The sequence below is a fragment of the Sturnira hondurensis genome, unplaced genomic scaffold (assembly GCF_014824575.4).
Source record: "Sturnira hondurensis isolate 20B ecotype Veracruz unplaced genomic scaffold, ASM1482457v3 Scaffold0024822, whole genome shotgun sequence".
NCBI classification, from domain to species: domain Eukaryota; kingdom Metazoa; phylum Chordata; class Mammalia; order Chiroptera; family Phyllostomidae; genus Sturnira; species Sturnira hondurensis.
In genome coordinates, this window is record NW_028097453.1 from 5,602,900 (window position 1) to 5,615,294 (window position 12,395).

At 37.6% G+C, this 12,395-nt stretch overlaps 1 protein-coding gene across 3 annotated transcripts in view; it reads left to right on the forward strand.

Moving 5' to 3' along the window:
• MAN1A2 (mannosidase alpha class 1A member 2) overlaps positions 1-12,395 on the forward strand; it is a 128,919-nt gene that overhangs the window by 64,750 nt on the left and 51,774 nt on the right. For all 3 annotated transcript variants that reach the window (XM_037038927.1, XM_037038928.1, XM_037038929.1), the window contains exons 6-7: positions 2,661-2,755; positions 12,110-12,233. In XM_037038927.1, the coding sequence (XP_036894822.1) occupies positions 2,661-2,755; positions 12,110-12,233 (219 nt within the window). The remainder of the gene's footprint in view (positions 1-2,660; positions 2,756-12,109; positions 12,234-12,395) is intronic.

Genomic DNA, 12,395 nt, shown 5'->3' on the forward strand with positions numbered 1-12,395 from the left:
CTATTTCCTTTGCCAGACTGGGGAAGTTCTCCTTTATTATTTGTTCAAATAAGTTTTCCACTCGTGGCTGTTTCTTTCCCCCTTCTGGTACCCCTATAATCCGGATGTTGGAACGTTTAAAGATGTCCTGGAGGTTCCTAAGCCTCTCCTCATTTTTTTGAATTCTCATTTCTTCATTCCTTTCTGGTTGGATGTTTTGTTCTTCCTTCTGGTCCATTCCATTGATTTGAGTCCCAGTTTCCTTTCCATCACTATTGGTTTCCTGGACATCTCCCTTCATTTCAATTAGTTTAGCCTTCATATGTTCCTCTAATTTGTGACTATAATCAACCAGTTCTGTGAGCATCCTGATAAACAGTGTTTTGAACTGTGCTTCTGAGAGGCTGGCAATTTCTCGGTCACTTAGAGTTATCAGCTCTGGGACTTTGAGTTCTTCTTGCGCCATCTTTTGGGCTGTTCGTGCCTGTTCTGTAGCAGGATCGGAGCCCTAAGGTGTTCACTAGAGCAGGACAACTCAGTCGCTGGGTTGTGACATTGTATGTGGGGGCGGGGTCAAAGAGGATCAATGGTGTCCCCTCTCCCTTCTGCAGTCTGCCACCGCAGCCCCCACCGGCGCTGCAGCCACCACCGTCACCGGGCCCACACGTTTCGTTCCACTGCACGCTAGTGTGCCACCACTGTCAGCCCTCCACCACTGGGTTCGCCCCCTGGGGCCTGCGTGGTCCATCTCACTGTGCGCAAATGTGCGACCTCGGTCACTCTGCTCCACACCCCGACTGGTTCCGGGCTGCCTGCGCGCCTAGGTCGGGGGATCTGTCCTGCCCGACCCTGCTCCGCTGCTGGCTCTGCCCCTCTTACCGTCCCCGTTGAACGGTTCCTTGTTGTCGGACTTCCGTATAATTCAATTTTCTGGTCTTTGGGTGTGTCTTTGTTCTCCAAACCTTAGTTGTATTCAAACTTGGTTGTGGGAGAAGGCACAGTGTTTCCACCTATGCCTCCATCCTGGCGGAAGTCATCTACATTCAGTTTTGTGAATTAGTGCAGTGAATATGAGAAAATTATTAAAACTTTTACTTTAAATTGTTGTATTTTTCATTGGGATTTTTGTGTTAAAGTAGGTATTCAAGAAAATGGTTAATTGTTCATACAGGAAACTATCTAATTAAAAGTTCTGGCCCTGGCTGGTGTAGCTCAGTGGATTGAGCACGGGCCTGCGAACCNCTACCTATGCCTCCATCCTGGCAGAAGTCATCTACATTCAGTTTTGTGAATTAGTGCAGTGAATATGAGAAAATTATTAAAACTTTTACTTTAAATTGTTGTATTTTTCATTGGGATTTTTGTGTTAAAGTAGGTATTCAAGAAAATGGTTAATTGTTCATACAGGAAACTATCTAATTAAAAGTTCTGGCCCTGGCTGGTGTAGCTCAGTGGATTGAGCACGGGCCTGCGAACCACACGATCGAGGTTCGATTCCTCGTCAGGGCACATGCCTGGGTTGCAGGCTAGTTCCCAGCAGGGGACGCGAGGGGCAACCGTACATTGATGTTTCTCTCCCTCTCTCTTTCCCTTCCCCTCTAAAGAGAAATAAATAAAATATTTAAAAAAATAAAAGTTCTGATAATGTATTTTGTCTTATTTAAGAAGACTTGCAAAGCATCTCAACATAATATTTCTTTGACTACCTGCACGTATTTATTTCTCTCTCATGCTTTCTACCCCCAGTAATATTGGTGTGCTTTCTTTAATATAATCTTGGTTTAGAATTTTGATCTGTTCCAGACCCTCAACTACTTCCTATCTAAAGAGTCCAATAATATTTTATGAAAAACAGTGAAAAGATGGAACCTTGAATAACCGACCAATTTGAAGTCAGTTTGTGAGGGATAGGCTTGAGGCAAGAAGGAGAACATGCCACTTGCCCCAATAAGATGTTATGATCCAATCTCAGTTTCAAGCCTGTAAGTCAATAGTCTCCAAAGTAGGGTACACAAACCTGTGTATTTGGAAATGCTAAGAATATTAGACATTTTACAATGTGTATCTTGGTAAGAGTACATGATTTTTAAGTTTGGAAACACTGACATTTAGGTATTTGATTGTTTCAGGTCCACCACCCCAAAAAGTATCAGTTGGAACCAAAGGATGAAACATTTATAATTCTGAAATGAAACTTGGAATGTGGACTCAAATGTTTTATTTCCCTTTAATAATTTGGATAAACTTTGATGGAAAATATTGAGGCATAATCATGCTTATAGTGCTTCAAGGGCATTTATCCAAATTGGGTTGCATCTCTTTTATCTTAATGTTTGTACCAAGCTTGTATACCATGGATGAACATTTCATAGCCTAATGTTTTCTCTTAGATCTTTTGCCATCTGAAAACACAAATACCATCAACACCAAAACTATGTCCTTCACTTTCAGTTAATTGTACTTTCAGCCCATTATACATTGGGTAGCTTTCCTTGGTATCCAATTTACATTTTGTAATTGTTGTATGCTACACAGTACCAAGAGATACCATTTTTCGCCTTATTCCTTCTTCCATTTATCCAGTACATTGCGGTATGCATCATATGAGAGACCAGCAAGTGCTGATGGCTATAATTTATGAATTGATGACTAATTTATGAATATTCATGTTTTCATCTCAGATATTCAAGATTAAAGCAGTCCAATTGGCTGAGAAACTCCTTCCTGCCTTTAATACACCTACTGGGATTCCCTGGGCAATGGTGAATCTGAAAAGGTAAAGTCTGTTTTTATGCGGCATTCCTGTTTTAGAATTCTATGTTAACTTATCTATTAGGGTTTTTATTTAATTTATTCATTAGCTATTTTCTAGTGGTTGCTATAGGAATCACACTATACATAATTGATTTTTAGTTAACAGAGTCAATATTTTAACTCTTCATGTAACAGATGGAAACATTTCAACCACACCTCTTCATTTACACCATTGTTCCCATCTTATTGTGTTGTCAGGTGAATTACATCTTAACACACTACTAATCTCAGAATACATTATGAAAATATTAAATATACCTATTCATTTTATAGAATTGAGGGGAATAATAGCCTAATATTTACCCACATGTTTGCTGAAGAATAGTCTAATACTTATGAGGCAGTATATCCAGTGTTCTTTTCCCTTTGAAGATCTGAGTTTTAATGTGGTATTACTTCACTTCAGCCTGAAGAATTTTATTTAGCATTTCTTGTAGTGCTAATCTGTAGGGATGAATTCCTGTTGCAGTTTTTTTGTTTGTTTGTTTGAAAAAGTCTTTGCTTTCATTCTTAAAGGATATTTTCAGTGTGTGTAAAATGTTTGATTAATGGTTTTTCTTACTATACTTTAAAGATGTTGTTTCTCTTTCATCTGGTTTTCGTTGTTTCTGATAAGTCAGAACTTGAATGATCATTATCCTGTTTTATTCTTTCTGTATCCTGCTTAGCCTTTGCTGATGAGCTTCTTGAATCTGAATATGTCTTTCACTAAGTACAATGGTAAAATTTTGGTTATTATTTCTACAAATGTCTTTTCTGCCTCATTTTTTTTACTTCCTTTTGCAATTCCAATTCCTTGTATTTTAGATGTTTTATTACTGTCCCACAGGACTCTGAAGGTCTTGTTTCTCTCTCTCTCTCTCTCTCTTTCTCTCTCTCTCTTATGTTTTCTCCCTGTGTTCAGTAATTGAAGGATTTCCTTTGATCGTGTTCAGTGACTCTTTCCTGGGTTGCTCTAATCTGCTCATAAGCCTACTCACAAATTTTTTTTAGATTTTTGATTTGCTGTTCTTTCACTTTCATTTTCTGCTGAGAATTTCTGTCTTTCCTTTCACTGTGAACATATTTCCCTGTATTTCATCAAGCGTAGTTAGAAAAGCTCTTCTAAAATCTTTGCATTCCTAACGTCTAGGTCATCTTGGAGTTGGTTTCAGTAGATTATCTTTCACTGAGTTTGGGTAACACTTTGAATGTATCCTAGACATTCTGAAAGTTTTGTTGTGGAGACTCTGGAATCTCATATTTTTCTAAGGGCATGTGTGTGTGTTGTCTGTGTGCTGTTAAGTAGTTATTTGACTTAGTTGGATTCAAACTTTAAACTCTCTAGGATTCTTCCTCCCTGTTTTTTCAGCAGCTCCAATTACTGTAGATCACTGGCTTCCAGTTCTTCCGGACAGAAAGACTGCAAGTCTTCCATCAGATGTTACCTCTTTTGTCTAGAATGGACTTTGTCTTTAGGCTAATAGCTATTAAAAAAAAGGAAAACATATCCCTTGCTCACCTATTTTTCAAAGTTCCCATTATCTTCAGGATTGCCTGCCTTTGTTCATTCTTCAGTGACTTTAGTTCATTGCCATTTGTACTTTATCCAGAGTTTATAGTTTTTTTTTTACCCCCATGGAGAAACTAGTTCAATCAGTAGAAGATATCAGCATTGTAGTGCAAGCATAAATTAGAAAAATTTTGTTAGGTTTATTCATGGTGTCTTGATTTTTTTAAATGCTCCGATAAATGGTATTTAAAATTTTTAATTTTCTACTTCTGGAACATAGAACACAGTTGTTTTTATAAACTTAGTTGGAGTTCAATCTTGCTGAATTTGCATTTTATTGGTAATGTCAATAATTTATCTGAAATCTCCCCCCCCCCTTACTGTACTGGCTACAATATTGAAGAAATGGTGATCACAGACATTCTTGTCTTAGTAGAAAGTGAGTTTTTTACCAGTAAGTATGATATTAGCCATTGACTGTTTTATAGATAATTGTTATTAGTTTAAGGCAATTCTATTTATTCTAATATTTAAAGGGTTTAAAATTATGTGTTTTTGAAACTTTTTCAAGCAATTTTTCTGTGGTTTATTTCTAAATCTTTTTATTACAGTCATTTACATTGATTTATTTTCCAATGGGAAACCATTATTGCATTCAAGGAATAAACCCAATTTGATCGTGATAAAATATTCTTTTTATATATTGCTGGGTTTTTGGTAATATTTTGTTTAGGGTCTTTGCACTTTTTTGTGTATGTGATAACTGGTCTGTACTTTTTCTCTTGATATTCTTGCCTAGTTTTCATATCAGGGTGGTGCTTCTCTTGTGAAGCATGTTGGGTAGTGTTCTTTCCTCTCTGCTCTGGAAGAGTTTGTGTCGGAATTATTTTTTTATCCTTATGCTTGATAGAAGCTTCCAGTAAAGCCTTTTGGCTGTGGAATTTTGAGAAAGTTTTAATACTGCTGATTTTACGTATTTTATCACTTAAACAAATTACATTAGATAACTTGTTTTCTGTTTATTTTAAACAAATTTTAGTAAGTTATACTTTCCTAGGACTTTGATCATCTAGCATAATATAGTAATTACATCTTTGTATTTATTTACTGACTGTATTACGTTATATAATTTCATCTTTATACTAATATACAGTCAGTAAAGAATGACATTCAGTTTTTTCTGCATACCCCTAACCAAGGCACTGTAGATATTTTCAGTGAATAATACACACTTTTCACTTTCAAAGGACCAGCCAGAACTGCATGATATTCAGTCGAGTGACACATGGTAGATACCCAACCAATCTGTTACAGAGGACATCAGTTTGCAGTCAACACGATGTGAGATCATCAGAGAAAAGGAAGTTTACTTTTATTTAAGAAGATTAGGGAGTTTTCAGGAGCATTTTAATTTGTTTTTGTAAAGGAGTGAGACACATTAACAGGTGATAGATGGTGTAGGGCATCTTGAGTGGAGGGAATAATTTAGCCAAAAAGAGATGTGGAAATGGGAAGATACAGCTAAGAAACTGACTTTTGGAGAAATGGCTGATGATAAAATATGGGGGACCAGTATATATATGAACCTCCAAATGCCTCAGCTAGTCCTCTGAGTAAGGAGATTTATGAAGGGCAAAAGTGCCATTTTTGTGAAGAGCCTTAACCTTTATGCCCGCCTTGGAGTTACTGAGATGTATTTCAGTACCAGGAGATTAAAGACGATCTGAAGAGGGCATTTGAAATTCTTTTCTCTGAAAAAGTAACAAGGCATGTATGGGGCATAAATGAAGAGGGTCCTGGTCATCACTGATGCTCCCTAGTTTGGCAAATTAACTCATGGAACAAACTTGGAACACTTTTCTGGAAGTCCTCGCCCTTCTGAAGGCAGCAACATTCGCAACAGCAATGATGTTTAACGCCTTCACTGGATTCAGTCCTCCTGCTTTGTATATCCATCCAGCAGAACCGAGCCTGTTTTGTTGACCACTGTATTCTAAACGCTTAACATGTGGCTGCATGCAAGTAACTTACCCCAGATAACAGTCTGAAAAGTAGTGATTCTGACATAGCTGGCAAAGCACAAGGAATGAAGCTTAACTAAATATGCAGAATAGAAGCTGAATGGACCAGGAAACCATATCTGAAAAGCTTTATTAAAAATAGCGGAAGAAACCATTACCCAGATGGCAAGATGGCATTACCCAGCCAGCAGCTTGGGCATCCGCCACATAACCCTTTAACTGCTACAGCACTGAACTTCTCCAGCTTGACCACTGAAGGAGGTTCTGTCATTCAGGGTTCAGTGACGGATTCTGAGAGGAAATTGTCTGCCACGATTTTGGATAAGTGCTTAGTTTGGATTGATCTCTTCAAGAAGGAGTAAATAGATAAAAATTAAAACCTTAAAAGGATGTTACACCTTAAAATTTGGGAAACTCAGTCAAAGAAGCAGAGGAAGCAGGCATTTGATGAACTTTTATTTTAGGAAATATTTAAATTTTAAACATAAGCTGGCCTGTCTTGAAGTTTTCAATTATGTTGAGCTTAAAGATATTATAAGCTGAATAAAATTTTGGGGGAATAACAAACTAGGAAAAATGTTAGTAGCAGTAATGATATTGATGGCATGTGAGTATCTTCTTAATATATAAATAGCTTTTAGAGACTGCTATGAAAAATGCCCACCAATTATTTATAAAGCTGCCAAATACATGACTGGGTGATTCAAAAAAGACTATTAAAAATAAACATTAAAATCTTTAGCCACTTCAGTTATCAATTTTTTTTACCTAGAAAATTGACAAAAAGAGAATGATATTATTTAGGGTTGGCAGAGTGAAGAAATGAAAACCACATATAATTGTTGGAATTGGAAATCTGAGTAACTTGGAAGGTATATGGGAATTAGGTTCCAGAAGCCTTAAAATATCCCTACCCTTTGACCTTTCACTTCTGGAAATTTATCTTGGTGAAGTGGAAGTATGCACAAAGATTTAGTTGCAAGAGGCATGGCAGTGATATTAATATTAATGAAAGTAGGATCAGTACACACAAAGGGGCGGCATGTCCGTGCCATGGAGTGTAACAGCCATTTGAAATGATGTTCTGGAAGTGAATTTTTGGAGAAGGATGATACTTGTGATGTATCAAGTGAAAAAGCAACATACATAAGAATATGACCCTATTTTTAATTAAATAAAATATACTCTATCATTCTGGCTACTTGCTTCTGAGTAGGAAGCAGATTTCACTTTCTTACTGTGTCTTCCTTCTCCTTAGGCTTCTCCCTTCTTCTCTCTCCTTCCCTCTTCTTTTCTTTCTCCTTTTCCCCTTTACTTTCTTTTCTCTTTTTTACATAACTAGATATTTAATTGGGAAAAAGAACTACATGTTTTGGATGAATATACATGTATTGAAATGGCATATACTCACTATAAAGTAAGCTTTTGATTCCAAACCCCTAGTCTTTCAGGAATACCACTGCTAAAAACTCCTTGACAGTCCTGTTGATAAGTGCATAAATGCCCTTGTGCGTATGTATTATTTACTGGTCATTTTCATTTAACAGCAGAGCCTTATTAAACAAACGATTTAATGAAATGTTAGAGTCAGCACATTAAAATCAAGAACAAGACAATATTTAACATTTTTCTGTAGGTTTCAACAAGTGAAACCAAATAGGAAAAAGGAATAAAATAAAGATAATGAACTGGGAACAAAATTATGAATAATTATGGATCATATGATTGCTTGATTGGTGAAAAAAAAAGATGGTCAACTAGAAAACATGAGAATAATAAAAGAGTTGGCCAAATTGGACAGTTAAATGTTAAAACATCCTTTTGAACACCAAGGATATTGAATCGAAACTACAAGAAGCTCATATCTTAGTATAAGTAAAGGCAGTTATAGAACTGTCTTAGCAGAGCCTAAAAACAATCCTTGAAAGAACCTAGCTACCGAAAAGTTATTTAACTGTCAAAAGGAAATTGAAAGTGCTTTAAAGGAAGTAAAAAAATTCAAATATTCAGTAATATTTTCATACTGTCCAAAAGCCAATAAAAATTACTATTTATGCAGAGAAGCAGAAGAATGTAACCCATAATTAAGAGAGAAAAAAACAAACTGTCAATAGAAGCATGCACAGAAATAACTGAGATGATGAAGATAGCAAGAAAGGACTTTAAAATATCTGTTGTAAGTGCTCTGTGATTTAAAGGGAAATGTGAACATAATGAGAAGAGAGATTTTTAAAAGGATCAAATGGAACTTCTGGTGCTTAGAAATGCCTGAAACGAATTCACTTGGCGAGCTCACCAGCATATTCAACACTGCGTCAGGGAAGATCAGTGAGCTTGCAGACGTGGCAGTAGAAACCATCCAGACTGAAGTACAGAGAGAAAAATGAAAGTAGTGTAGCCAGTGACCAGTGGGACAATATCAGATGTCTGACAAACGTGTGATGGAGAGGTTTTGGGGGCGGCAGGAGTGGCAGAAAAACGATTTGCAGAAGTGATGTCCAAAAATTTCCCAAATTTGACAAACAACTATAAACCTGCAGATCCCAGACACTGGATGTAACCCAAACAAGATAAACATAGAGAAACATAACGAAGGGCTGAAAGTCAATGAAAAAGGAAAAATGTGTTAAAAACTGCCTAAATAATACAGACGTCATGCACAGGGAACAAGATTAGCACCACTGCTTGCTCTGTGTCTGCAGCAGTGCAAGCCAGGAGACGATGGGGTGCATCTTGAAAGTGCTGAAAGCAAAAAAAATCACTCTCGGATTCTATAACCACTGAAACTATTTTTCAAAACTGAAGGTGAAATTGACATTTTTAGACAGAGGTCTTAGAGAATTTATTGTGAGCATGCCTCTATTACCAGAAATATTAAACTTTTTAATAACACTAATGGAAAGGCAGATCTATATAAAGAAGAGCAGCTGAAAGAGTAAATATGTGAGTGAATATAAAAGATGAAGTTGAAAATCAGCATTTACATGAAATTATGATCTGATTGGTTTGCGGCAGCTTGTCACCTTTTTTATATTTGGAGCTTTTCTGTTCTCATCAGTATTTTGTTTTTAGAGATTTTTTTTTATTTTTCTGAGTTGTTAGACTTTATATAGGTTATAATTTAACATTTTAGATTGTTCCTGTGAAGCTGTGTATAAGATATGTGAAAAACTTTGTTTAAAATTTTTAGTATTCTGAGAAGTATTTAAATGCACTGTGAATGAAACTCCATTTGTGACTTTTGGCCAGAGAAGGTGTTTATAGGGAAGAGGGAGCTGTTGGACTTCCTGGGGACTTTGTATTTATGTGCTTGGCCACCCCGTCATCCATTCGCCATGCTGCTGCCTAGGTATTCTTTCTAAATGGTGTGTTTCATTCCTTAAATCTTATGTTACATTTCGTAAAATCCTTCATGACTTTTCATCACACGTAGAATAAAAATTTCGCTGTCGCCTTCCAGAATTCTTACATAATTTGGATTACACTCTAACATTCATTTCCCCTTCCTGAGTTCTAGCCGCCCTGGCCACCTTCTTTTTCCTCGGGGTCCTCGCATTTGCAGTTTCTCTGCTGGGAACTCTCTCCTTCCAGATCCAGACGTCACTTGCTCCTTCTCACATGGTTCGGGTCTCAGTTCAAATTGTGCCTTTGCAGAAACACTTTCTGTGAACATTATGCATAAAGAGCCTGTCTTCTAACTCACCTTCACTAGTATCCACTATTCTACTCCTCTGTTTAATTTTCTTCATAACAATGATCACAATTTAAAATACTTCTATTTATTAGGGGAGCAGGAATGCTATTTGTCAGGTTCACTACTGTATCTACCGGAACAGAGTAGGCACTTACTGTTTGGAAATGATGACTGTCCTATATAGGTACTTACTAATACATATCCGTATTTCATCCCTGATTCTCACTTCTAGCTTCAAAGAAAATTTGATAGTGGTATCATGTTTTCAGAAACAGTGTAAAAACTGCACCAAATGATTAAAAAACTTTAAGTGAGGTAGGGATACCTCGATATCTGTTTTAATGTTTTCACAACATGTAAATAAAATATGACATATGGAATTGGCAGTGTATAGGTGTATATGAAATAAGAAAAAGACTTGTATTTGTACTTTGTCCTCAAAGTAAAAAAGACCCTGGGGAATGGTTTAGAGTTCTCGTAGGAATAATACTTGAATAGTTAATTAGTCTAGACTTCCTGTTCCGATCATGGAGTAGCTTCTGTCAGGCTGACCCTACCACCAAAGCAATCATAAAGGATGGACGAAATGGTTCGGGGCCACTGGAGAGCAGCTAACTCAGGTCAGATTTCCTAAGAGAAGGTTAATGCCATATAAACATTGACTTTTTTTTTACCCCAGGGGCATTTGCCAAGTCACGCTACAGAGTGGTAGAGGCCAAGCCTCACCTGGTGGTGGACTAGGGCCAGGAGGCTGTGGTCAGGTCTGGGAGCTGCCAAAGTGAGACACGAGACACAAAATCTCAAGACGGGGGCTTGTAGAGGAAAAGCCCACAATTTTAGGCACAGAATTTTCCCAAGTTATTGGTTGATTCTGTGATTGCATGTGCAAGGGGAAAGGCTCAAGGAAATCCAGCAGAAAACCGCATTTGGGGGCTAAAGGGCAAAGGAGAAAAGTTAAGTCACATGGTTCTGGGGAGACAGAGGTGAGTGTTTAAGGCCGCCAAAGGGGCGGTCCTTTGGTAAGCACCCCAGGCTTTCAGCTGAGTCTCAGGGGGCCACTCTCTAGAAGTAGAGGTACAACTGGGATAGATGCCCTTTAAAAAGCCTAACACCACGGTAATCTGCCTGTACTCAACCTGTGTTTCAGAAAAAAACGTAACCTTCCTCGAAAGAAGGTAATGTCCAAAGCCTTGACACTTTTTCATTTGTATTGTCTGGTTTTCAATAACAAATTAAAAGCAGGCTAAAAAGGGGGCAGGAAGGTAGGGCAATATCTATAATCAAAAAGGGCGGGAAGGTATCAATATAGCAATGCATCTGCACAAAAGAAATGTATGTGAGATTATCCACTGGAAAAGTTTTCATAATAGCAAAATATTAGAAACATGCTAACAGACTACCAGTAGGGTTGATGAAATTATGTCTATCTCTATAATGTAGTGGTTTTCATACTGGCAGTCTTTGCATGTGGGGCTGGACAGTTCTCTACTGTACAGTGTCCTGACCGTGACAGGATGTGTGACATCTTTGGCCCCAGCACAGTAAATGCAGATTGTACCTCCAAGGTTTGAGACAGTGCAGGGTGCTCTCCCACGTTCCCATGGGCCTCTGGGATGGGGCAGTCCCACTGCAAATCATTATTACCATGTGCAGCTGTAAAAAAAAAGAGAAAGCTGTTTATCAACTAATTTGGAAAAACCACTGAGGTACATCTTAAGAGTCAAATACAAGGTACAGAGCAGTAAGTATACTTTGCTATGTTTTGCTTAAGATATGAGGAAAATAAGAATATATATTTGGATCGCTTGTATATGCATAAAAATTTATACTAACACATAAGTTAATGTGATTATCTGTGAGGCTTGGTGGTAGGAGGAGAGATGAGACTTCTAGATGAGACTTCTATGTACTTTCTTATGCTGTTTTAATTTCTTAAATATGTGGGCATAGTACCTATTCAAACATTTAAATAATAAAATTTTAGGTATAAATAGGTGTTATGTTAGATATAATAATGTCTAAGAAATTTATTTAAAGCTTATGTATTCATTTAGAAAATGTTCTGGTCTTTTTCCAATTCTGTCTCCTTTTCCCTTTGTTTTCACTCAGCGGAGTCGGGCGGAACTGGGGCTGGGCATCTGCAGGTAGCAGCATTCTCGCCGAATTTGGGACACTGCACATGGAGTTTGTCCACCTCAGTTACTTGACAGGGGACCCCGTTTACTACAAGAAGGTTAGTTTTCTTGCCTTCTTTGTTATTAAAGTATCATTTAAGTCCTGGCTGGTGTGGCTCAGTGGATTGAGTACCAGCCTGTGAACCAAAGAGTCACCGGTTCCATCCCCAGTAGGGGGCATTCTCTCCCTCTTTCCCTTCCTTCCCCTCTCTCTAGAAATA